General features: G+C 44.9%; 2 protein-coding genes across 4 annotated transcripts; both read left to right on the forward strand.

Moving 5' to 3' along the window:
* The first annotated feature begins 1,230 nt into the window (after positions 1 to 1,230).
* LOC115400831 (B-cell CLL/lymphoma 7 protein family member B-B-like) lies at positions 1,231 to 4,188 on the forward strand. The gene is made up of 6 exons (XM_030108882.1): positions 1,231 to 1,382; positions 1,886 to 1,961; positions 2,036 to 2,123; positions 2,247 to 2,405; positions 3,337 to 3,440; positions 3,579 to 4,188. The coding sequence occupies exons 1-6, from the start codon at positions 1,270 to 1,272 to the stop codon at positions 3,648 to 3,650; spliced, it is 612 nt and encodes a 203-aa protein (XP_029964742.1). The 5' UTR covers positions 1,231 to 1,269; the 3' UTR covers positions 3,651 to 4,188.
* Positions 4,189 to 4,709: 521 nt separating this feature from the next.
* LOC115400800 (tyrosine-protein kinase BAZ1B-like) lies at positions 4,710 to 17,776 on the forward strand. Of its 3 annotated transcripts, none has more exons than XM_030108835.1 (21): positions 4,710 to 5,478; positions 7,480 to 7,596; positions 8,431 to 8,575; positions 8,999 to 9,191; positions 9,368 to 9,489; positions 9,630 to 9,827; positions 9,918 to 10,106; positions 10,202 to 11,516; positions 11,635 to 11,793; positions 11,878 to 12,016; positions 12,166 to 12,335; positions 12,481 to 12,595; positions 12,681 to 12,779; positions 13,390 to 13,567; positions 13,811 to 13,996; positions 14,118 to 14,265; positions 14,866 to 15,013; positions 15,128 to 15,243; positions 15,806 to 15,933; positions 16,047 to 16,153; positions 16,831 to 17,776. In XM_030108835.1, the coding sequence occupies exons 1-21, from the start codon at positions 5,360 to 5,362 to the stop codon at positions 17,522 to 17,524; spliced, it is 4,785 nt and encodes a 1,594-aa protein (XP_029964695.1). In that variant the 5' UTR covers positions 4,710 to 5,359; the 3' UTR covers positions 17,525 to 17,776. The 3 variants fall into 3 exon arrangements, with proteins under 3 accessions (XP_029964695.1, XP_029964697.1, XP_029964698.1); XM_030108837.1 differs by having other exon boundaries at positions 10,205 to 11,516; XM_030108838.1 differs by having other exon boundaries at positions 10,232 to 11,516.
* The last annotated feature ends 8,569 nt before the right edge of the window (positions 17,777 to 26,345 follow it).

The following is a 26,345-nucleotide window of genomic DNA, read 5'->3' on the forward strand; positions in this document are numbered from 1 at the left end:
TTGTTTGTGCACGTGCAAAGATAAGTGCCACACAAAACAGACAATTTCCTCTCATAGATTATGCTTATCACGTCAACAAATCAGTTCTACAGCAACCTTTGCTCCCTGACTAAGGCTCAGGTGACTGCCTGACTCAAGACTGCCCTCTGTTGTTTAAAGATGATACCCAGAATTTAAGGCTGTCTTCAGTAGACCACTGCATTTTAAAGAAGGTCCTTCATGTGGTCCATGTGCCCTGCATATTTTAGCAAAATCACACCATAGATTGTATGAATACTTTATAAACATTAGCCAGTGTGGCTCCAGGCGGTGCTGGAGCCACACCGGCCTGTAAAGGTGAGATCATGGGTCATTCATTTTATTATCTTATCTCAGCACTGCAGTGTAGTGCTAACATATTCAAATGATGGAAGCTATTCTTCACAATAAAAATCCACTCAGTAACAGGTTTATTTTAGAAATACATTTAAAAGAATATTGAAAAAATAAAAAAAACATTCAAAACTGTGGTCAGTACTATAGCCATTTTATCCGTTTAATTCTGTGATCGGGTGTTTCTATGTTGACCTCTTGTTCCTTCAGTAAAACAGACTAGTCTTCTCCTGATAGTGTTTAATATACCATGTGTCTACCTGGCAGCCTTTAGATGCCTCGGGTTTAATCTGTGACTGTCTTTTCCAGCACACAACTGCAATTTAAGAGTCAAACATGCCTTAAATTGTTCCCGTCTTTGGATTTTGTGACATATTGATATATTAGCTTTTAAGACTTTAAACATTTGCAAATATAGGATCTGCCAAGGCTTGTCACTATAATTCTCATGAGGTTTGTGTAGTAACCTATCTCTGTCCAGAGCAGGTGGGTGGAGAGTAACTTTCAATAGAAATAGAAAATACCTTATTAATTTCAGGGTGAAATTCCATCACTTTTATATGCTAAATTTTTTGTTGTGAGATCGTGATTGGAGAAGGGCACAGGGTGGAAAGTATTTTAGGAACCACCTGTTCTGTAATACAATTTAAACATTTGAAATAAAACAGCAAAAAAATAGCGGAGATTTTCTGCTGAAGATGAAATCAAGCACATATAATACATATGTGTATATAAAATGTAATGTAATGTAATGTAATGTAATGTAATGTCCCTGAGAATGAATGGTCATGAACAGAGTGAGGAAGGTGAAAAAAAAGGAGACGGTGAAATCTCGCGAGACTTTGTCTGTAACGGAGTACTGGGGCTTGGTCTTGAAGTTTTCAGATGCATCTGTAGATGAATCATAACAGCATCAAGATGTCGGGACGATCAGGCCGCGCAGAGACCCGCAGTCGGGCCAAAGACGACATTAAAAAGGTCCTGGCGGCCATCGAGAAAGTGCGCAAATGGTACGTAAGCTGTCTGGGGGACAATATGGAGGGAAATGTGTTAGTAGACTGCGGGCTGATATCTGCTGCGTCGCTCAACAAAACTTCAGTCGGAAAAGTTAGATGATTGACGGGGCTGCTGACCAATCGGCGCTCCGGGTTGGGAGAAGGGGCGGGGCTAGATGAGTTTTTTTTTCCGCCGAGAGCTGTCAATATGGCTCCAGCCTCACATGCGGCTTACGGATATAAAGACGGCTGTGCTGTCAGTCACACTGCGACGACTTCAAATAAGCACGATCGCACACGTTGTCCTGATTTTCTACATGTTTCCACGCCATCAGCGACGGCCGTATGTCAGCATAGTAGCATATTCGATCAGCTGTCATGTCTGCTGTCCATGCAAACAGAGAACACGAGCTTAATGCTGTGTGTCATGACACAGATTATTGTTATTAATGCGAATGGCAACGCTAGGCGTGTACTGAGCCTTTCTCTGAAGTTATTCAAAGTTATTTCATCCCCAGGGAGAAGAAATGGGTGACAGTTGGTGACACATCCCTACGTATATTTAAATGGGTGCCAGTAACAGAAACTAAGCAGGTAATTTTTTTTTTTTTTTTTTTTTGCTTTCTGCATCCACCCCATCATTTTAACATTCCTCTGTCTGTAATCAGATATACCGCACCAAATCCACCGGAGGAGACGTGAGAGGGCTGAAAGATGTGGTCCTGGAAAACACCAACTCTTTACTGGATTTCACTGGTAATGCTTGTGTCTAGTTTTCTTTTGCATACGATTAAAAAGAGATATCACATGATTGAATAAAACAAGAGGAAACGCTGCAAGCTGTCGCCGTGTGATTCTCCTGTGACTCTTTTACTACAGATGAAAACAGCAACCAGAGCTTTCTGTCCGATGTTTACCAGCCTAAAATGGATAACAGCAGCAGCACTTCCAGCTCGCAGCAGGTCAGCCCTCCTCACACCTCCAGCCTCCGGGCTGAAGACTCACAGCCACCAATGCTTGGCCAGGAGATTGTGGACGGTATGTGGATGGCTGTGAAGCTACATTTTGTTCGGATTTAGTACATTACTCCTGCAATTGGATTGGATTTCACTTATAAAATGCTTTTATAGATACAATAAATGCACAAGTAAGTTAAACATCAGGGTCATTACAAAAGTCATGTGCTTCTGCTTCTTCACCTTGTTGACATTTGAAGCCCTGCTTGTTGTATTTGCATTTTTATGGAAACATCTCTGGAGATGCTGTGTTTGTTATAACAACTGGACAACATAAAGTTAAACCTTAGTATGTTCACATATCAACATATCTCCTCCCTGAAAAATAGAACATACATGAAAGTGTTCTTTTCATGAGTTTTAATCATGCCACTTGGCAGTAGGAACAAAACCTATCTGTCTGCAAAAGTTGCATTTAGCCATCAGGTTATTATTCTTTTGCTTAACAAATTAGAAGTCCTGGCACAGCCTCCACCCTCATAATCTGTGGATGCCACCACAGCCTTTTTCCACTTTGCCTCCCATGGTAACACTTGTCAATGAGCTCTTATCAAAACCAAGTATAAGCCACTTAGCGAAATGAAGAAGTAAATGGAGCTGATTTAACAACACAAATGCAGTTTAAATGTTGTAAAGTGAGTAATAAATTCACCACTACTGCAATGCTATGTCACTGCATTTTAGACAAATTGAATGCCTTCACAGTAACGCACACAAAGCAACAGTGATGTATGAATTTCCATAATTATATAACACCACTAAGTTGTCACCCATATGACCTGTATTCCTAAGTCGATCATTATATTAACAACATAGAAAGAGTTCTGTGGGATATAAATAAAATACACTGCAAATATCATGTAAGTTACAGTACAGTGCTTTGGTGTTCATAGGTCTGTTTAGTTGTTCAAAACAATGATAATAAAGTGCTTATTCTATTATTTTTGATACAGAGCCAGGTCATTCAGGGCAGGATGGTGCAGATGAGCCACCGACTCTCATCAAAGAAGACTTGCTCTCATCAGGAGCTGTCAGAAGGAGCACTGCTGACACACAGGTTCACACTGGAAAAATAGATCAGCCATTTTCAACAGCCACATTATTTATGTGTGGAGGCTGTTGCATTTTACATATTGGATGTTAGCAATGTAAATATTTGAGTAATCGATTTAATGTATTCCTTTTTCATCAACAGGAGGAACTGGATGAATCAGGAGCGCCTCCTTTAAAGAAGATTTGCACAGGGGAAAATGCTGTGCTCAGATAGCTTATTTATAACCTTTTTTTTTGAAACTGCACATGATACCTGTTCTCGGTTGTTCTAACATTAGCAAAGGGTTCAGATTTAGTCCGGTTTTCTTGAAATATTCACGCAAATATTTCCATTACATGTCAGCTGATGTGCTTACCGCAAAAAAGGTCTTGTTTTTGCAAAGTGACTTTAAAATGTATGGAGAACATTTTCAGAGCTTTGCAGGTAACAGATGATGTGTGTCTCCATTCACATGCTCTTAATGACATTTTTTATGGGTAATTCTTTTTGCAGTGGACGTATTGCATGTTTATATATTCTTTTGCTTTTTTGGGGGGGTGATTTGATTGGACATTCTGAAAACGTGTTAAGTGTTTCTGCAGATTGATGTTTAGATGTACCATTAAATATTTCACCCTTTTTGGAACAGATCTTTTGGCTTTCACAGACAAGGCGGCAATGCTTTTTAAAAAATATATTTATAATATGATTTGCCCATGTTTATAACTGAAAATGTTTTGTATGCCATAATAAATGCTACTTTCCATTTCAATTTGTTGTGTTTGGAAGCTTTGTACTTGTTCATTGAAATAAGTTGTTCTCTCACAGCCATTCCCTGGCTAAAGCATGGATTGAATATATATGAATTGAATATATAATAATTACTACTATGTCACAAAAGCATCCACCTATAGGGAAACCTATTGTTTAGTAACATGTTCAAAATGGAGCCGAGACAAAGAGCTCATAAAATAAGATTTTTTTTAACAAGGAATGGGTGACACATTAGTTTTCAATAAAGCAATATTAAAAAGAGTCTTTCTATGTTTTCATATGGTAAAGGTGTCATATTTTTACAGTCATCAGCTGACCTCTTGTCTTCAGTTTATATTTTATGAGGGCGTGGTGTACTTGAAGTAACTGTTCCACCCTCGCGACAGACAGGCTACATGAGCCAATCAGAAACTGTCCTATCCCTTGGAGGCGGGCTTTTCTGTCATGCAGCCAATGCGCGTGAGGAGAAGGCAGGGCGGTACGTGCGACGCCGCTTGCTGCCGGGGAAACGGAGTTTTGAGGGTGTGCTGAATTGTGCCGGTGGACTAAAAACTCCCGCCATTTCGACAAGGAATTAACCTCTTGATTGATTCGGGCTACTTTCTCGCAACACTCGTTGATGCTATTACTCAACACTTGAAACTCGGACCAAACGAACACGCAGCGGATTCAGTTCAGCGGACAGCGAACCCGGTTTAAAAGACTTGGTTGGAATTGTAACCACGCGCCAGACCTCCCGCGGACTGGGTTTGTGCTTTTGCCGCGAGTTTCATTTCTGTGGGGTTTTGCATCCTTTGACGTGCATCCGAAGGAGCCAAAAGTTTACCAACTATCCCGGGAGACTGGTTGAGCAGCGTGTTTGAAGACAGTACCTACGGGCAGCATGACAGCGCATCCAGAGGAGCTGGGAATGATGCGATGAGGCAGACTGAGAGAAGCGCACTGTTATTGTTTTGTAACGACATAGCAATCCGAGCTACGAGCTAGTCGGCTAGCTGCTACACGTTGAGAGCCGGGCCTGCCGGCGGTAACGTGAGACGTGCTACCGCTCGGCACTGACATTTCTGCCGGTTGGATACATGCTAAGGACATATAATCGTGTATTGTGCTAGTCCGTCGCCAGAAGACCTAAACACACCATCGGCAGTCGTGCCATCTCTGGATTTGAAATGGCACCGCTTTTGGGCCGGAAACCGTACCCACTGGTTAAGCCGCTAGCCGAGCCACCAGGCCCGGGAGAGGAGGTCTACATCATCGAGCACACCAAGGAGGCCTTCAGGAACAAAGAGTATCCTTTAACGTGATGCTTGATGCTCTTTCTCGATTTATCGAGGCAGCTGGATGTGCTGGATTACCGCTCTTTGTTGCTGATGCATGAAATCCCAGTGGTCACATGCTCGGGACTCTAAAGTAAACCAGAGTGCTCAATTTGATGTTAACAGCCGTTTCTCCAGCTTTAAGCGTTTCCCCGCATGGACACAGTTTACAGTGACAAGCAAGCTAACTATGCTACTCAGCTCACTGGAGCTCCCGCTGGTCATTCAACGTAACGTTAAAGACGTGACTTGTGAACTAGTTAAATCTCACACTATGCTAAAAAGAGAGAAACTCTAGCAGAGACGATGTTCACTTTCATCTTTTAGCGCCGCTGTCAGCTAACGATGCTAACAGTGCTAGCTGTTAGCGCTATGCTAACGTTGGGTATCCCATTATGTCACAATAGCTCGTCGTCTTTTCCTTTTTTTTTCGCTTCCCACTGAAGCCGCTGCTCGGCGAACTCCGGGTTCTCCTTGTACCTTACAGTTCGTCAAAAGCAGCACACCGAGTTAGTGACAGCTCGCGCCACTGACTGGAGATAACGCGTGTTTTGGCAAATTACGTGACTGTCAAGCGGCTTTTACTGCTTGTTTGTGAGGTGTTTATACCGGGCGCGTTAACTGTCAGCGGCGTTATGAAACAGTGCAAACTTAACGAGAAGTGCTCGGCCAGAGCCAGCGGCGTTTGGAGAAGCTACAGTTTTGGCTCTCCGCGTTGTTAGATGTTGGAGTAGAGTGGGATCCGTGCAGTGACTGGGTCTTGATGTGGATTGTTTCCGTGACCTGTCCTCTTCGCAGGCCTCTCATCCACCTTTCACCCTCTCTGACTCTGTTACTCTGACGTGGAAACTCTCCAGCTTTATCTGAGCTTTTCTGATCATCTCAGGACGTGTCAAACTTTGTATACACCACTCCCAAACAACATTAATGGACACAGCTGCTGCCCTAATGTTTAGTTATAATTAATTTAACACTGCTCAGTAATTTTCTCGAAATCTTGTCAGTGGAAAAGGTGTGTTTTCAACACTGGTTCATGACTGAAGGTGTATTCAAGTTTTAAACTGCTTTAACACACCCGATTCACATGAAAATGTCCTTATCGGGCTTCCACGGAGTTTAGCGATGTGGATCCCCGCACTCAGCAGGGGTCTGTTTTCTGCTGGTGACTGAACAATGCAACTATGATCACATCTTGGTTTCTGAGTCAGTCCTGTACAGTGTAACAACTAACTAGGAGACATGTGCTTCATGCAATCTCTGTAACCATTACATAAAGATTCTAATTGATCAGAACTACTTAACTATATGTTAGTGATAATTTCCCTAATATAATATAGAATAGATCTCCAAAATATTGAAAACACTTACTGTAGACTAATAAATATTTCCACTGACAATGTGACACACGTTTAGATATGAAGAAAGCTACAAAGTTGTGTGATTAACTCAGCCATAATGGTTTATACTTAGTCGTCATTGTAGAAAACATGTAAGAAGCACAACAATGAAGGAACAACCAGTTCACGTCTGAAATACTGCTTGAAGGAGTTTTAGATGCACATGTGATTGGAGGGGGAAAAAGAGTGGAAAACAGGCCCATTCACATCTGCTGTCAATTTGGGGCAAGTGAAAGAGTGCCGTTCGTTGGATAAACAAAGTACAAAGGCTTTAATATAATTTACTTAAATAGTTTTGTTTGTGTAAAACCACGTTATCACAAAACTGAGCAGCATTCTCATATTTTGCATATATACGGAACATAGTGCAGGTTTAGTCGAGAGCCGTAAAATCACAGCACTGACGACTTCACACTGTGTGTGTGTTTGTGTATGGTGGGTGTCTTTCGCTCTCATGATGCTGTCATTAATGCCAATGATATATTAACCATGTGTGATATTTATCATGCTTATTTATAAGCTACAGATGAAGTAGACGAATGGTTCGGTGGAAATTCCTTGACTAATTGTGTACAGAGAGTACGAGGCGCGGTTGGAGAGGTACAGCGAGCGCATCTGGACGTGTAAGAGCACTGGAAGCAACCAGCTCACACACAAAGAAGCATGGGAGGAGGAACAAGAAGTCACTGAACTGTGAGTAATGCCTGCAATGTTTTTCATGGGCATATTTCTTCATATTCAGCAAGACACAAGAAGCATTTCTGCCACTTAAGAGTTCAAGGCCAGTCCAGTGTGAGTGATGAATACCGCTGTTTTGTCTTGGCTCATGGCTCAGGTTCTTGGATTTTTGAGTATATAAACTTATTCTAAGGTTTTAGATATGCTATATCACAACAATACAGATTAGGCTCTAGCTAGAGGAGTGGTTCAGGACTGTCAGCGAAAAGCGTACTCTCCCAGTGAAGGTCACAAGGCTTACTGCTCTGCTGTGATTGGGTGAATGTGGTGCTCCTCCTCTCTTTCTATTTTGAGGGTGTGTGATTGAGTCATCCTTGAATCTACAATGACTTGACGAGTTTCTTTATCTCAGATTGATCTGCAAAAGAAACAAAACCCCCGAGTATTTGACTTTTTTTTTTTTTTAAGTCTGTCCATCTACCACTGCCTAGACGCACGTGCATATTACTGTATGTATATGCGCCTTCAGCATTAGCAGCGACATACCACTTGAAATGAAAGGATCAAGAAGATGTCTCCACAGAGCGGTGCTCAACTGGCCAGAGCTCAAGTCCCTCAGGATCAAGATCTGTGCTTAAGCACTGTCTAATTATATCTGCCATCAGCTGCTCCGCCCCCTACTGGCCACTGTCAGCTCTTTGTCACACTTTTAGTCAACACTAGTGTGGATCGATGGTTCACAGACACACAAACACTGAAAGACAGCATGTGATTAGTAAAGGGGAGATGGACCGTGATGTTTTTGGCTCTGTGTTTTGAAATTAATGGCCGATCGTGTTCTGTGTGCAGGCTCCAGGAGGAGTATAACGAGTGGTTTGAGAAGCCCGTCCTGGAGATGGTCCACCACAACACAGTGTCTTTGGACAAACTGGTGGAAATGGCTTGGGTGGAAATCCTCACCAAGTACGCCGTGGGTGAAGAATGTGACTTTCTGGTCAGTTTGACTTCTTACATTTAACGATTTGTTCTTGAAATGCCATCTGTTGAGAGGTGACTTCAGTATATTCCATGTTAGCACAGTGCTTGCTATCATTACGGGAATTACAATCAGTTTGATATATTTTGAAACCTTTTTTAACCCTCGTATTCTTATCCTTTTTCTACTGGCAGTTATGTGAATCTCACATAACCAGAACTCCTAGACTATGTGCAATAGCTGTGAAATTCAAAAAACTTGCTGGAAAGTGCCATACAAGTCATTATTCTGCATCCTATGACATCCTTTGCTCTTTAAATATCGAAGGCATTTCCTAAGATTTTGTTTTAATGCAATAAACTATCCAATAAAATGTAGAATCTACACCCATCTGTCATGGTAATGCGAGTTTAATCTAACTCATGGGCTTTTTCACTTCAGGTGGGGAAGGACAAAAGTTTGCGAGTCAAGGTGGTGAAGGTCCATCCTTTAGAAAACCCCGAGGGTGAGCCTGGGGAGAAGAAGCTCGAAGGAGCCTGTGACTCCCCTTCCAGTGACAAGGAGAACGCAAGCCAGGAAAACCAGAGGAAAGAGCCTCCACTGCGAGAGGAGGAGAGCAGGAGGGAGAGCCTGAGTGAGTCAATTCAGTCTTTTAGTAGATTAAAAACACCCAGTCTTTTAGTAGATTAAAAGTAGATTAAAAACACCCGATGAAGCTCCCAGTTAAAAACCTTTATCTCCCCTGTGTCCACTTCTATCACCTTGTTGCTTTTTCTTTAAAATATTATTCCTCGTCTTGTTTGCTCTCAGGTGATCGGGCTCGACGTTCTCCGAGGAAACTTCCTACTGCCATGAAAGAAGAGAAGAAGAGATGGGTCATGCCCAAATTCCTCCCTCATAAGTACGACGTGAAGCTCATCAATGAGGACAAGGTTGGTTTTTCACGTCGAGAAATATTCAATGTTTTATTTATTTGCCTTGAATCAGTAGCTTGAAATTACAAGTGGCTCGTTTCTTTTTAAATACATTTGCAGTTGAACTGACTGAATTTCTCCCTCCTTTGTGTTTGAAGGTGATCAGTAACGTGCCAGTAGACAGTCTGTTCAGGACAGAGCGTCCTCCCACCAAGGAGATCATACGCTACTTCATCAGGCACTACGCTCTGAGGCTGGGCATGGCAGAAAACGCTCCCTGGGTGGTTGAAGACGAACTGGTGAAAAAATACAGTCTGCCCAGCAAATTCAGTGACTTCCTGCTTGATCCACACAAGGTAACTTACTCACCGTACATCCCTGCGTGCTGTTTGCTTTGCAGTTTCACATATTCTTTTTTTTTTTTTTTTTTTTTTGTCTGTCTCAAGTTTTTGGCAGAAAATCCCTCAGCCAAGCGTAAAAGTTTGACGTCTCCGGATGGGAGATCAAGCAAGAAGCTGAAGACGGGCGACACGGCGGGACAGGAATCGGGAAATGAGAAGGGGGAAAAGAAAAGGAGAAAGAAGAGCGACGGCCTGGGGATGCCCCTCAGTCCCACCATTTGGGGTCACATGCAGGTTAGCAGTGCGTTTGGCCATCACACCCTTTTAGTAGAGACGTTGTTCATGAGGTCTCCCTAAAAGTCGAAGGTTTTGTTGTGCCTGTTTTTCAGAAGATTAAAATGAATGGTTCTCCACTCAAGGTAAAGAACTCGGGGACTCCTAAGAAGGACGGCAAGGGCTCTTCTCCCGCCTCGCCGAGATCCGGCCGAAAGTCTGTGGACAAGAAGAGAGGAAAGAAAACAGGAAAAGGTGACGATAAGCTCAACGTTCTCAAAGCCTCCAAAAAGGACGGAAAAGCCGGGGCGAAAACACCAAAGATGAAGCAGATGACTCTGCTACATTTGGCCAAGAGCCCCCCTGCAGGAAGTCCAAAGAAGAGAGCCCGCAGTACAGGCATGGGCACGCCGAAGCTCGGGAAGCCTCTGCACCCCATGGCTCTCCACCTCCTTCGCTACTACAAAGAGAACAAGGGCAAAGAGGATAAGAAGAACTCCCTTTCCTCTCTCATCTCCAAAGCAGCGAAGGCCTTGTCCTCAGACGACCGCGGTCGGCTGCCGGAGGAGCTCAGAGAGCTGGTCCAGAAACGCTGGGAGCTTCTGGAGCAGAAGAAGCGATGGGCCGCCATGAGCGAAGAGGAGAGGAAGGTGGAGATGAAGAAGAAACGCGAGGAGCTCCGGGAGAAGCTGAGAGAAAAGGCCAAGGAGCGACGCGTGAAGGAGATGCTGGTCCGCCGCGAGCAGTCGCGAAGATACGAAGACCAAGAGATCGAAGGCGGCAAAAACCTGCCAGCGTTCAAACTGGTGGACATGCCCGAGGGGCTGCCCAACACCCTGTTCGGCAACGTGGCCATGGTGGTGGACTTCCTCCACTGCTACGCCGGGCTGCTGATGCCGGACGACCAGTACCCGATCACGGCCGTCGCTCTGATAGAGGCGCTGGCGGGAGACAGGTCCGGCTTCCTGTACCTGAACCGCGTGCTGGTGGTCTTGCTCCAGACGCTGCTGCAGGACGAGCTGGCCGAAGGCTACAGCGAGCTCGACATGCCCCTGTCGGAAATCCCCCTCACCATGCACTCCGCCTCCGAGCTGGCGCGGCTGTGCCTGCGGCCGTGCGACACCCACGGCGAGGAGAGCGGGCAGGGGTCGGAGGACTCGGGGGCCCCGGGGGGCTTCGACGACGTGGTGACGACGGAGTACCTGGAGAAGCTGGAGACGGTGGAGGTGTTCGAGCTGACTCCCGAGGAGAAGGTCACCCTGCTGGTGGCGCTGTGCCACCGCATCCTCATGACGTACTCGGTGGTGGACCACGTGGACGCCAAGCAGCAGCGGTCGGCCGAGCTGTGGAAGGAGCGCCTGGCGATGCTGAAAGAGGTCAACGACCGCAAGAGGGCCGAGAAGAAGATGCGGAAGGAGATGGAGAGCAAAGGTACGAGGAGAGATTCAACCTCATCAGTAAAACTTTTCTCTTTTTTATTTTCTCACACTTCTTTTGCCAAGTTACAAATTAAATAAGTGTCAATGCTTGCTTTTGCTTTTTTCATTAGGAGAGAAGAAAAAAGAGTCAAGTGTAAAGAAAGAAAACAAAAAAGAAGCGGTGAAGGCCGAGCCTGAGCCAGAGGACATGATCAGCTCGGTGAAGAACCGGCGGCTGATGGCCATGCAGGCCAAGAAGGAGAAGGAGGAGATGGACAGACAGAACAAAGGTACATGGCGCTTTGCTCCACCTTCAAAATAAACGTGCTTACGGATGTTACAGATGCTCACAACATTTTGCTCTTGTCACTCAGAACGGATGGAGAAGGAGGCCGAAGAGGAGCGGATACGTAAACAGAGGGCCGCCACCGAGAGAGCCTTCCAAGATGGCATCACCAAAGCCAGGCTGGTGATGCGCCGGACGCCGCTGGGGACGGACAGGAATCATAACAGGTCGGTGCTGCTCGCAAGAGAGGAAACATTTCTACACAGATGAACCAAACATGAAATTAGTGTTCTGCAAATGAGGGGACAAATAAGTGGGAATGAACTCTGCAGCTTGCTGGGATAAATTTGAACCGTGCTCATGACGTTCCGTTCAGGTACTGGCTTTTCTCCGACGTCGTCCCCGGCCTGTACATAGAGAAAGGATGGGTGCATGAAGGCATCGACTACAACTTCACCCCCCCGCCAGAGGACAAACCAGCCGAACCCGAGGTGGAAGACGAGGAGGAGGAGGACAGTGAAGCAGCCGCTGCCCCTGATTCACAGGGTATAGCAGATTTTTCTTTATCCAGAAAGAAATCCTCACATGTTCAACTCATCAGTAGCTCCTGATAGCACTGCGAAATAATATGAATTGTTGTTTGTTCATACAGAGTTACTGCTTGTGTGATCAATTATTTTTTGAATTGCAGAAGCTGAGAAGGATGACGGGAGTGTCGATGGTGCGGCGAGCGAAGGGCTGCAGCAGGGACCAGCAGTGGATGTCTGCATAGAGACGACGGTTCCCAAACAGGGACAGAACCTCTGGTGAGACTCCTCCTGTGTGTTTTCTCTTCCATTAGGCCTACTACTTCACTCTCGGTTGATTCTTACCCTCTCCGCTCCTGTCCAGGTTCATCTGTGGCAGCCCGGCGGAGCTGGAGGAGCTGGTGGAAAGCCTTCATCCTCAGGGGGTCAGAGAGAGCGAGCTCAAGGGAAATATACAAAGCAGGTGAGTGCTGCATCATTGTTGGAGATGATTATTTTAACACACATTTCATGAGCTGTCAGCAGTCCGTTGGAATAATCTTTCGTCATGCTTTGAGAGGTCTGCACTTTCTTTTTAGCCTTTTGTTTTTATATGTTGATTCTTCCCATTCATTTTTTTCACAAATTGAAAGATTTAGCAGGTCAAGACCCATTCCCACACTCAGACTAAATAACAGTCAAATCAAAGTCTTGTAAATACGACATTGTGTCAATCTTATTTAACCCATACCTACAAACTAAACTTTGCAATCGGTTACTGAGGAAAAAGACATTTACAGAAAAGAATGATGGGAGATTTAAATATGAAGACAAAATAAAGAAACAAATGCTAATAAAGATGCTCACTTAGTGCTGTACGGTGGAAGTTTGTAAGTAAATAGACTTTACTGATTGACAGAAGCTGCAGAGCATTTTATCACAGCGTTTCTTCAAGTAATGACTCTGACAACATTCCTGGGATGACACACCGTTACTGGAGTGCTCCTGAATTTAACAGCAGATGGCAAAACAGTTATGAGAGTCTGGAGAAAAAGGACAATGAAGCTGAATGACGTTTGCTTTCACTGTTCTAGGTACCAGGAGATCGTCCACTCCATCCACCTGAGCCGTAAAGCCAAGCTGGGCCTCAGGACCTGCGACGGCTACTCAGAGCTGCTCAAATACATGCGCAGCGACATCCAGGAGGTGGCTTCACGACTCCAGAAGGGAGGCCTGGGATACCTGGACGACAACACGGACATCGAAGACCAGGTCATTCAGCTTGTTGATCTAAATGTGACGTGTTTATTCTGCACTATTTATCAGACTTTAGCACAAGAAAATGATCATTTGAATATGCAGACAGCTGATCAGTCTTGAAAACAGAACGGATGTAAGTCGGCGTGAGGATGGTCCAAGACTTTTTATTTTCCTTTCTGTTTATTACATGTTCTGGTCTTGATGATTGTTGACTCGTGGTTTTATTAATTCTTTTGTTTGCCCTGTTGTCTGCAGTTGGAACATATGGAGAGCTTGAAGGACTTTGGCGAGTGCGTCATCACCATCCAGGCTTGTGTCATCAAGAAGTTCCTGCAGGGATTCATGGCCCCAAAGCAGAAGAAGAAGAAGAAGCAGGGAGGGGAAGAAAGCAGCAAAGCTGAAGAAGTGGACGAAGAGAAGAGGCTGGCAGAAGAAGCCAGGGTGAGAAAACCTTACAAGATTGTTATTCCTCTAACAGCTGTGTAAGACGCGCACTCATCAAACGAAGCCTGAGTGAATGTCAATCGTGAGTCACTGCACGATATCGGATTTTTCTTCTTAGGTAGCGACAGCGGTGGAGAAGTGGAAGACGGCTATCAGAGAGGCTCAGACCTTCTCCCGTATGCACGTGCTGCTGGGGATGTTGGATGCGTGCATTAAGTGGGACATGTCGGCCGAGAACGCTCGCTGCAAAGTCTGTCGCAGGAAAGGTGAGGACTTGTCCCGATCATGTTTGAGGAGTCAGAAGGTGCAGCTCAAAAATACAGAACAGTGAACTCCTTCCTCATACTGTTTCTAATCTCTTATTTATTTTTTTTTTTTTGCATTTTTAATTGCTATAGTATTTGGAGATGATATGAACATGTAGATGTTTTGGTTTTCATTTAAATGGGGTTCCACGGAGAACCTGATTTCTGGATCCAGATCTGTGGAGTCTATTTGAATGCTGCTCAGGCAACGTGGTTTTGTGCTCCCCCTCTAGTGCTCAGGATGAAGCCGCCTGTGCTGCAGGTGATGGATGTTAGGCCCAGGTCCAGGTCCAGGTCCAGACAGGGCAGCAGCAGCAGCAGCTGCAGCAGCAGAGCAGAGCAGAATAGTGGTGTCAGGCAGGTCTACCTTCAGAACCCACAGATCCGCGCAGCAACAGGTGAACCTGTAGTGATGAGTGGAAACCAACTCAAACATGCACTCAGAGTCACGAAAGAAATGTGCAACTGGTTTTAGGGAGTGAAGAGCAGGTTCAGCCAGGTTAGAGAGGCGCTCCATCACAGACACTCTTATTAAATGGTGAAGCTGCTGCTTCGTTCCAGGTGATGACGAGAAACTGATCCTCTGTGACGAATGCAACAAGGCCTTCCACCTGTTCTGTCTGCGGCCGGCTCTGTACCGCATCCCCACCGGGGAGTGGCTGTGCCCGGCCTGCCAGCCGACCATCGCCCGGCGAGGCTCCCGCTCCAGGTAAAGGACAGAGTTTGTCTTTTATTTCCACTCTGAACAAACTCGTGTCCTGACCTCAGTTTCTTTCTTCAAACCGGCTGTGCTTAAATTTAAAATTTCCCTTCTTTGTTCCAGAAACTATAATCAGGACACGGATGAAGAAGAGGATGAGGAGGACTCTGAAGAGGAGGACTCCGACGAAGATGAAGAGGACGAGGAGGAAAACGACTACAAAGCCATGGGGCACAGCTGTGAGTGTCGGCCAGAGGAAACGGGTTTTCAGACGCTTAACACGTTTCGTGCCGTATTCATCTTAAAGGTGGCACTGAATTAAAATCAAAAAAGAGGAAGGCCAATATGCTAAATTGCCCAGCACATGACCAGTGTTGGTTTTGGAGGCGGTGGGCCTCGTGCGGAGGTCCTGATGGGAATGAGAGGAATGCTAACAGCGTTCCCGTCTTCTCCGCGTCCCCTTTGTCTCTGTGTTGTCATGTAGCTCAGCTCAGGCCTGGACTCCTGTTCCAGGCTTTGAATGTGTCTCCCTGGCTTCACTCAGTGTATGTGGCAGGTTGATCCCCTCTGTCAGCTCATCTTCTGAGTCAAGGATCAAAACTGAGAATGAAGGATTTCACCAGAGGGTGTTCAACTAAGACATCAATAATCTCTCATTTCTGCTGTGATGATCTGACTACCGGTTCGGCCTGGGCTGAATCTGAACATGCAGTACCAACATGAACATAAGCTGAGCCAGTAGTTCACATGCCTGTCTAACGTCTGCCGTCATGCTGATGAATGTTACTTTATCCTCTGCAGTGAGACCAAGGAAGAAGAACAAGCAGTCTTCAACTCGACAAAAAAGCTCAAAGAGTAAATCCAAGAAGCCGTCTCAGGGCAGCAAACAGAAAACGGGTCCCAACAGCCCTGCAGACATCGATGAATTGGTGAGACACACGTCTCGGCTGTTTTTCATGATCCATACTTTTTAGTAAATGGGGGGAAAAAAAATCCTCTTTTGGTTGCTTGACTGATTGAGCTGGTGTGTGTTTTCCTGCAGGTGCGGCAGAGCTCCCAGACGGGAGTGCGCCGACAGGTGCTAGAGCTGGAGCGGTGCGAGGAAATCCTCAAGAAACTGATGAAGTTCCGCTACAGCTGGCCTTTCAGGTGAGCGGCAGAGTTCATGTCAGACGGGGAACACTGGGAGGAAGCCTTTCCTCAGATGAAATACAGTTCAGTATGATTTAATCGTCTTCATCAGGAGGAATCCAGTTGCAGCCGTCACACATCGTCTTCTCACACATGAACAAGGTCGCACATTAAACATGATCTTTGTGACCTCTATGGCAGATATTTTAGTCTAAAGATGGATAAGATCTGAGGATGAAAATTTAGCGTGTCTAAGAATTAAACATTCATGTTTGCAATATGTGGATCTCTTTCTAATCGACTTAAAGTCTCAAGACACAGCATGGATGACATACGGTGTGGGAGAAAACTAAACAAGTCACACAGCTGGAGCTGAATGAAGGAGAACAAAAACACACACACACACACTCATAAAATATATGACATTATGATCAGGGAGATGTTATCTATTGTGGGTCTATATTGTTACATTAATGAAAGCTTATTTGTCTTTTTTTTATTAGCTTTTCTGAACAGCCGTGTGAAATATGTAAATATTTAAAACATTTAAAGAATAATCTTCCCAAAACACATGAATGTTTCATGATTTCAATGAGGTTATTTAAATTACAGTAGATTTTGTCAACAAGAGTGTCTGTGAGCCGAGTTTCCTCCTGAACCGTCGGTCTGATGCTTCCTATCTGTCTGTCGCTCAGGGAGCCCGTTTCCCTGGAGGAGGCCGAGGACTACCTGGACATCATCTCCCAGCCCATGGACTTCCAGACCATGCTGGGGAAGTTCGGCCAAAGCTCGTACCGCCACGCTCAGGATTTCTTCGAAGACTTGAAGCTGGTCTTCTCCAACGCCGAGGAGTACAACCAGCAGGGCAGCACGGTGCTCTCCTGCATGGTGAAGACGGAGCAGGCCTTCACGGAGCTGCTGCAGAAGCTGCTGCCCGGCCTCACCTACCTCCGCCGCCGCTCACGGAAGAGAGTCAGCCAGCAGCCCGCAACGTCCGAGGAGGAGGAGGAGGAGGAGGAAGACGAAGAGGAGGAGGAAGACGACGAGGAGCAGGAAGAGGAGCCCAAGAAGAAAATGCAGAATGGAAAATCCAGCAGGAAGAGCGCCAGAAACGCTCGGGGACGCAAGGGCCGGGAGAGCGAGAGCGAGCAGGACGAGGATGAGGAGGAGGAGGAGGAGGAGGAAGAGGAGGAGGAGGAGGAGGACGGCGGCCCGAGGAGAAGCAAGCGCAGCCAGGCGTCCAGGAGCAGGAAGGACTACAGGGAGCAGGACAGCGACGGCGAGCGGGACACGAGGAGAACTCGCCAGCGGGGGGGCCGGGGCGACGCGAGCAGTGACGAGGACCGCCCCAGCCAGCAGCGACATTCCAAGAGGCAGAAACGCTCGTGAAACCCGGGGCGCTCACTTGCTGTCCAGTCGTTAAAATTCGCTTTAAAGTGAAAACCTGAATCGATCCCGCTCCTCTGACGACAAACCGACCCCTCCTCCTCCTCCTCCTCCAGCCAGCGGGACGCAATCCTCAGAAGGACTTTTTTGTGTTAAGAGTTTCTGTTCATATTTTGGAAACAAACAGAAGAAAACTGCTTTATATTTGTAACATGTTTAATATTGGTGAGAATTTTTTTTTTTTTTCCCAACAAAAACCATAAAAACAAAAAAAACAAAAAAAAAACAACCCACAACAACCTATCTGAACTAAAGGAGAGGTGTTTGGTGCTCCTGGGACTCCTCCGTTTCTCCATGACAACCTCACTCAAGTGTAATTTGACCCGTGTCGTCTCGTTGAGCAGCTTTTTTATAATTCTCCCCACGCGCTCCTCCCCGAGCGCCGCTCGTCTCGTCTTCACTCGCCGACCCGGCGTGGCTTCACCGGCTCGTTTCGGGGGAAGATGTCGGATGTCTTTCCCGCCTCTCGGCTACGAGTCACCGTGAAGCTGCGGACCGCCGGAGGCGGCGTCTTCACACCCGGAACCCTCCACCTGGTCTCCCCTCGCTGCACAACCACTCTGATGGCTGCCACTGTAAATTACTCCTACGTCTTGCCTCCAGAGTCATGCTTTGGTTTAAAGCAAGTCAATAGATAAACTTTGTAGGATTTTGCTAGTTGTAGTAGTTTTTTTTTTTCTTTTTCTTTCTTTTTGGTTCTCTCCATCCCGGGTTTAAAAGATCAGAGCCTGGGTTCAGGAGTGGAGATCTTTCTTATCGTGTTCTGTCTTTTAAGGAAATAACGCAACAGAACAGAGTTTGATCTCAGCTCTTGGTGCCAAGATGTTTTCAGGGAAGTGACTCTTGGCTTGTAGAGCTGAGTTGCCTCTCCTCCTCCTCCTCCTCCTCCTCTTCCTCCTCTGTAGTGCCCTGCCACTTTAAACGAACCGGTACCTCAAATGATCCATTTGCACTCTTTCAGTGTAAAGAGCACCTCTGATGCCAGCAGCTGCAGGACCATACTTTAAAGAAATTATGTGCATAAACATTTGTAAACAGTGTTTAAAAACAGCAAATGTGATGTTTGTTAAGAAAAACGGGGCATTTTTTTGAATATTTGATATTTTTGCACATTTTATTTGGTATTGTACACGAGAGCTCGTCGGTGGATCGTACTCGCACCCAGTAAATTGCAAGGAACTGAAGCGGGGCTTTCGGCAGTCATTTTGTATCTCGGAGTGCAACGATCCGGTCGTTCAGCTCTCGCGAAGTCAAACTTCTGCAGACTGAAGGTTTTGGAGCGCGCCACGTCCTGGTGTGACCACCAGGCGGCGATCTACGCCTGCACTTTGAGAGCCCTGGCTCTCTCCCAGGTCGCTCTGCCACAGTGCTGCTGTGCCGAACACCTGACTCTCCGCCCTTCACTTCACCAGCTCTTTATTCCAACTGAAACACTCTGTGCAGCAAATCTGGAGTTTTATTTCTTTTTCTTTCTTTTTTTTTTTTAAGACCAGCACATCCGCTGCACTTAAATGTGAAGCTGGAGAAGCTCCTGTGTCGTTTCCGATGAGGTTTCCAGCATTGTGTGTATATATAAATATGTATACTGGTTTTACAGTGGCTGGCTCGCCCTCGTCTGTCTGTACTGTGCTGTGCCGTTCACCTGTGTTTCTACTAGTGCTGTTCCAGACTCTTCTCAGTTTTGTTCAGTCATTGCTTGTTTAAGCCCCTCGTAGCTCCTTTTTTTTTTTTCTTCTTCTTTTTAAATTCGACTTTGTCCCTGACATGATGAAATTCACAGCTATAACTGTTTGAGATCTCAGCGAACGAGCAAAAAAAAAGAAAAAAAAGAAAAAGTGACTGCCCAAATCAAAATGAGACCTGACTGTAAATGCTTTCTTTATTCTTGGGGTAACTGCAAAACTCTTTTTCACTTCCTTTTTTATATATATATTTATAGTCTCTAAAGCTGGGTCGGGGCAGGTGCTGAGGATTCACTTGTAAAGAATTTCCAATAAAGGCGATGGACGAAGCCTGTAGGTCTCCCTGTTCTTTTTGTCGTTGCTGAGATGAAGAGTGTCAGAAATCACTGCCGTCTGTGAACCTTTCAATCAGAGAGCGAAGGGGGAGGAAAACAAGCGGGGCCATGTCTTTGACTTTTTAATAAAATATCACTTGTCTAACTCCCTGGTGTGTCTGATTCTCTTCTCTGGGAGCCGGTTTTATCTGCGAACGCCAGAGGTGACATAACGGAGGATAAATGGCTTCATTATTCAGGGGAAGATGAGCAGCTTGGACGCCAGCCGTTCCATGAAAACGCTCTTGTGTGGAAAAGGTGAAGCCGTCGGTTGAGTCCAGCTCTTCTCTTCCCTTAAGACTGAATATTAATCCAACTGTAACTGTTCAGACTGAAAGACTAAAACACTTTTTACATCTGTCTGTGTTGACTCAGCTGGTTTTGGGGCAATCTGTGCAGGTGTGAGGCGGCAGCAGCGGTCACACAGTGAAACATTCCAGATGAGGTCTGACGTACGGGAGGGGACAGTGGGACGTTCGGAAACTTGTGAAAGGGAGGCGGTGACAGCTTGGGAGCCATCTGTAATTTGGCAACAAGTGTCGAGGCCGAGATGGGCAGGAGTAAAGGTCAGGGATGTGAAAAGTCAGTGGAAACGTAGCACTTTATTAGTGACAGTCTGAGCACGGCGGCAGCTGCATCCAGCCTCAATAAACCCCAAACCTTCTGCGTTTTATTGTGCTTTAATAAATCCTCGCAGGAGGGTTAAAATCTAATTCGAACATGCATTACGGCTTCATTTGAAAGGTTTCTACCGGTATGTTGCAGATCCGCTCATGAATCTGTTACGGGAAGAACCTACAGATCAGTGACCAACATGGCGGTCAGTCCATCAGCTTCTGTCCCACTCCATGCAGCTCTGGACGAAGCCGACTGTGGCTGGAGGAAGGGGACACAAGTTGGTGTATCGCAGAGGGACAGAAAAGTCACGTAAGCCCCCACGGCTGCGTGTTATTTTGAACACCTGGCCCAGATTTGAAACCAAAACCCTCCTTCCTCGAGGCAGACGCACCACACACCTCACCACCTGATATATGCAGTTCAGTTATCATGATAAATGAACTAACGACGTGACGAAGCAGCAGTTTTACGAAGGGAAGCTGTGAATGATGTGAAAACTAGCAGCTATCTCAGCTTTCTGCAGCCCTTTTCAGCTCAAAACAATGAAACTTTCAAAGTAGGCCTCTTCGTAACCTCAGTTTTTTGGTCTGTTTCTGCCAGGAGAAGTGACGCTTCACCATCATTCCCAACAATAATTAACAATGACTCCTTTTCAGCGATGGAGTTTTCTCCACCACAGTGAACTCTCCAAGATTTATCTGAACCTGTAATGAACTCTGAGCGGCGGATCGCGTTCGCTCACCGGGGTCTGCTTCCAGTATTAAACAATCTGTGATGAATTGAGTAAAACACAGGATGCCATTGATGTACTCGGTGTTTAATGACCGCTTTCTTTCCGAGCTCGTGAAACGTGTCAAGCGCTCGTCATTCCTCTGCAGGCAGGATGTCCAACACGGTGAAACAAGCATTAATCATCCACACTCACTCCCTGTTCGGGCCTGAGGGGTGATTGACTGCACGCTGGCTCCAAACCACCAAAATATTCTCACAGGTAGGAGAGCCAGAAAACGCACAATGAGCTAAAAAAATCAAGGTTACACAGTGAAATAACCTTATTTATGGTCTAATGCTTATTACATGTTTCTGTAATTCGTTTGGCTCAGAATTGGACAGATACCGTATTCATTCATCTCTCCAATGAAAATGTTTGACTTCGCAGAGTCTCTGGTTTTTAACTTTCCTGCTTCAACCTCGACAGGAGTGAAGAAATAAAACAGTGAACATCACTGGCACTATATCCATTAACAGTGCAGTATGCTTCTCTTATGTCAGAATCAGATCTAAAACACAGGAATAAGACAATATCTAGCATTTCAAGTTATTTCCAAACAAAGTCTGTGTATTTTATTTGTTTTCTATGCATGTTTTAAATAATACATGTTTAGGTTTTCCCATTTGATTGCAGGACAAACTATGTGCTGATGTTTTTTTTAAATATGTATCTTATGCCCTCCCACCAAAAGTTTACCATTTGAAACCTTTATCAACGACAACAACTAGAAAAGAATTTAAGTTTTTTGACTTGGGATTTTCTTTTCTTGTTGTTTTCTTTCTTTTTTAGTAACAGTAAATTAGCTTTTTGCTTCGATTTTGGAACCAAATCACTAAAAGAGTTTGTCTGTAATCGAATTTTCTACAAAAATTAAAAAGCAAAGGAGGCATTTAAATGGATTTCTTCTTTCATCACCAGAGAATCAGCTTTGAAACGCATTAAATAAAACAAAAAAGAAAAAAGAAAATTAACAAAAATGCAACTTAGTATCATAACAAGTGATCACAGGACTTATTTAACTGATTTATTTAAATGTGTCCAGTTAGCCACAAGTTCACAAAAATGTTGCATATTACATTACATTTGGAAAATGTTACTGCCAAACTATTGTTTTTGATCACAGTCATAACAACATGGGTCAATAAATTGCTTTAGGGACAACCGTCAAACAGAAAAACATTTGACTTGTATGAAATGATTAAAAAAACTTCCATTTTCTGGATATGGCTGAGTTATGTTAGATCCAGACATGATGTCCAGACGGATTTGTGCATTTGCATAAATATTTAGAGCTGCAATGAAGTGTGAGTAGCTTGACTTGGTGTTGACTGAGTAGTGTTGTTCCAGTGGATTTCACTTTAATAAGTCGCGACACATGAACTTTCACTGAATTATTCGTCCGTTAGTAAGATGGAGGCGGTCGCCGCTGTTTGATTATGTTCAACCCGATCGCTTTAAAAGAGGCAGCAGGTGATTCTGCTCTCCAACAAACAAGCCCTGATCTTTGAACCCCGAGGAAACCCACATCCATACACACCGTGTGAGTGTGTGTGTGGGTGTGTGAGAGCACAGGGGAGCAACCCACCCAGCAAATATTTACCCCAGTGCAGAGGGCATTTGGCTAGAGGGGAACAAGTGTGTTTCGCTTATTCCAGCAGGCGTGAAGTGAAACCACATGACAGGACAGCTGAGTCACTGGATCGCGGCGGCGGCGGCGGCCACTGTTCATCCACCTGACACTGGCGGATTAAAAGAAATATTTATTAACTCTCACACCGCATAGTGACAGTAACATTCAGAAAACTGCTGCAGTCTTTCCACTGCTCCCCTCAAGGGTAGTTTATGTATTTTCTGACCCCACACCAAGTAGAGGAAGGGACACTCAAGGATAGAAATGTGGATCATCTGCTGTGCAGCAGGTGGCAGTAGTGAGTCACTGTTGATGTTAGTTATTCCGAAGAGATGCCGCGATTGTTGAATTTCACGTTCTTCTTCAAGGTAGAATTTAGTTTTTCGTCTTTTGTTTTGGACTGAATGCAAGAGCAGCTGTTGAGTGGCTCAACGCACCATCTTGTGGTGAAAAATGGTATTACCTGACGGAGCCGTGGCTACATGATGAGCTTGTTGACGTTGAAATGTTTATGGAACAAAATGTTTTTTTTCTTGTTTTTACACAAAATAAAGATATAAAAAAATAAACACATATATATACTGTTCTTTTAGTCCACTCATAGTGAGCTGTGATGAGGAAAATATAAAATAATTCCTCACCTGGAGGCTCCTACTTTTTCATTGCCTAAATTTTGCACAAATCTGCACAATAAAAACCAGCTAACCTTGGGTAAAGTCTGAAAATGACTGTACTGTGACAAAGCACGCCACCACTGATGTTGATTAATGCTTCATTTGATGAAATATAGTCTTTCATCAGTAAAGAGTTAAAAGCACAATGCCGAACTCCATCAGTGCTCGTCCTTGAGTGTGAATGTCAGCTCTTTTTAAACACTGTGCAACCCACTCAGCACTTTTTCTCTCTTTATTTTTTTTAAATTATTCAGTAGATGGAGTTCATATGACAGGATGACGTGAAGGAAAATTTTAGTGGTTTATAATAATACACATGACAATAAACAAAGGAAAGATTTCAATTAAGAAGTGCATCAGTCCATCCATCCATCCATCCATCCTCTATGAAAACCTGCACAGAGAAACAGCATGAGATTAAACCTCTGCAGTGGGAGACTGGAGCTCATCCTCCTATACTTTCAAGCCACCTGCCATAAGACGCTGCTTCTTAAGTATGTCACCCATTAATAGCTCACGTCGTACTCCGGAGACCGCCATAAGATCTTCATAAGCATCTCCCTGCACTTTCAAGGTGTCAGGGAGCTGGAGACGAGGGCGGATTGAGGCCTGTACCTGCAGCGCCTTGACACCTGTCCCGTCGGAGCCGCCACGCGCCGCGATAACAGCGACTCCAGCTCTGCTGCTGGAGTGTGCGCGAGGGGGGACGCTCCAGCTGCGAGACGTAAACTTGATTTGTGTCACATCACGGCTCTCTTCAGCAGGAGCTCAGGCAGTCGTCTATCACGCTGGCAGCTGCAGGGATGCGCACAGAGAAAATGAGGACAAGGGGAGAGAGAGAGAGAGAAAAAAAAAACAGGCAGAGAAGCTGTGACAGTCCGCCAGGAGAGAAAGAAGTGAAGTAATCATAGTATAAAGGTGCCCTGAAAATGGAGTGTGAAAAGCAGCTCGTGACCACAGCAGCAGCCACGTGCCCCAAATTTCTCTTTTTTTTTTTTGTTTTAAGAGTGAATTATTATTAATGCATTATTCACAAAACAGAGCCTTCTCCCCCAATTTTCTCCACTCATGTGCGCCCTCTTCCTTTGATGATATAACCAAAGTGAGAGGGGAGAGGAGTGAGGGAGGAGTTCAGAGGCTGGTGCTTCTCTGGGGACGGCAGCGCTGCCATCCTAAAGGGAATCCTGCACTCCTCTGAAACAGTCTGAGTCTTCCTGTAGACCAAACAGCAGCATTTACATATCACTCATAAAGCTCCTCGGCAGCCGTGACTGCAACCAGGCACATCAGTGCCAAGATACTCACTTGGCCTGCTTACAGAGCTCACATCCTCCGGCTGGCTTTTCATCACACAGGTAAAGGGGGCTGGATATTCCTCCGCGCGTCTCTTTCTTCTCTGCCACTTATATTTTTTAATTTAACATCTACATGGAGGCACAAATCTGAAAAATGTTAAAGGCATTTTAAAAAACCGACCGAAGAGAATAACCTCAGAATCACCCAGAGAGTTTTCTTTGAACTCGGGGATCCAGATATGGCAGCGGCAACAATTGGATGAGCGTGCTGCGGGGGGAGATGAAAGGCAGTCAAACTTGTAGACGTAATAAGTGGGCTGAGGCCTTTCATGATTCATACCAAGGCTTCATCTTATCGTTCAGTCAAGCTTGTGATCCCAAATGTTGAAGAGCCTTGTATATAAATATATAAGTTTTTTTTTTTTATTATTTTGTCAAACTTACTTGCAAATGATTCAAAACTAATTAACTTCCTCCCCCACAGAAGAAGAAGGTCTTTGAACGCACCTGATGCAAGGAGCTCTCGTTCATTTACTCATTTGACTCTTCACTGAGACGTAGCCCGTACTTTAAATGGCTTAGTTAATATTCGCAATATGTGTTTTCGTGCTGAGATTTAAATGAACAGGTCGGTGCTTACAACGTTTGAAATGAAGTTATTTCCAGGTCAGATTTATTTGGTTTGGCATGAGGATCATGAGAAAGAAGGAAACGCCACACAGTGGCCAAAACATTAGCAGTGTTAGCATTAGCATTAGTAATAACAGTGTTAAGTTACTTTACTTTTTGAACATGGCATATAAATTGTATTCTAAATGTTTTTGTTTAGTTCCACATGAAAATCCCTTCCTGTGTCTTAAACAGCCGACTTTCATTGGCTCGATAAAATGTGCTCACATGAGGCCAGACGTTAATTAGTGTCACCTCAAGCCAGACGGGGACTGACAAGCACAACCTTTGACCTCTTGCTTCACCACAACGTCCTGCAGCTTTGTTTGCTAATGAAAAGCTTCTGCATGTCACTCGACATGAGCCTCACATCACCGACCGTAACAACAACATGTTTATCTCCGCGAGCGTCGTCGTTCTGACGGTCTTCACCACCGCACCAGGAAATGTTATATTTCATGTATAAAGTAGTGCAGAAAATATACGTTTAACATGTGGATACATTACAGCTGAGGTGGAACAGGAATCAACAATTTGAACTCAAGTAAAGCTTCTTTAAAAAAGTAAATTCTTCCTTCTATGATATTTCTTCATCCCACTTACGGTCATGGACACTGAACTGTAAAATCTATAATAATATCTAACAATATGGAACATTTTAATGGTTCTGCATTTTAATTTCCATCAGGTTTTACTGGAGTTTTTACTGAGTGAGAATGATAAAGTTCATCACTCATCTGATCAACTGGCCTGAATCGACCCCTGCATCCCTGAACAAGTGGCGTTAAAGATGATGGATAAAATAAAAACTCTTTAATGAAAAATGATTTCCCACCACTTTTGGTGCAGATCTTACAGGAGTTGTCATCATTTTCTCCCATCTCCCCCCCACCCCCCCCCTTCAGGTCAGACTGATCTGATGTTACAGGATGGCCTTGCTGCTGTCACAGCTGATGTTTCTCTGGAGTGAGCATATGCCCAGTGAGAGGGATGTCAGCAATAAATAGATTAAAGTGTGTAATGGTGCAATAACCACCCCTACACTTCTCT

The sequence above is a fragment of the Salarias fasciatus genome, chromosome 14 (genome assembly GCF_902148845.1).
Source record: "Salarias fasciatus chromosome 14, fSalaFa1.1, whole genome shotgun sequence".
NCBI lineage: Eukaryota > Metazoa > Chordata > Actinopteri > Blenniiformes > Blenniidae > Salarias > Salarias fasciatus.

Bases quoted from the DNA above. Each gene is read 5' to 3' on its own strand.
- LOC115400831 (XM_030108882.1), top strand. From the start codon at position 1,270: ATGAATCATAACAGCATCAAGATGTCGGGACGATCAGGCCGCGCAGAG. The intron at 1,962-2,035 runs GTAATTTTTTTT...GTCTGTAATCAG, and splicing joins CAGTAACAGAAACTAAGCAG to ATATACCGCACCAAATCCAC. The intron at 2,406-3,336 runs GTATGTGGATGG...TTTTTGATACAG, and splicing joins TGGCCAGGAGATTGTGGACG to AGCCAGGTCATTCAGGGCAG.
- LOC115400800 (XM_030108835.1), top strand. From the start codon at position 5,360: ATGGCACCGCTTTTGGGCCGGAAACCGTACCCACTGGTTAAGCCGCTA. The intron at 12,596-12,680 runs GTGAGACTCCTC...GCTCCTGTCCAG, and splicing joins AAACAGGGACAGAACCTCTG to GTTCATCTGTGGCAGCCCGG. The intron at 12,780-13,389 runs GTGAGTGCTGCA...TCACTGTTCTAG, and splicing joins AAGGGAAATATACAAAGCAG to GTACCAGGAGATCGTCCACT.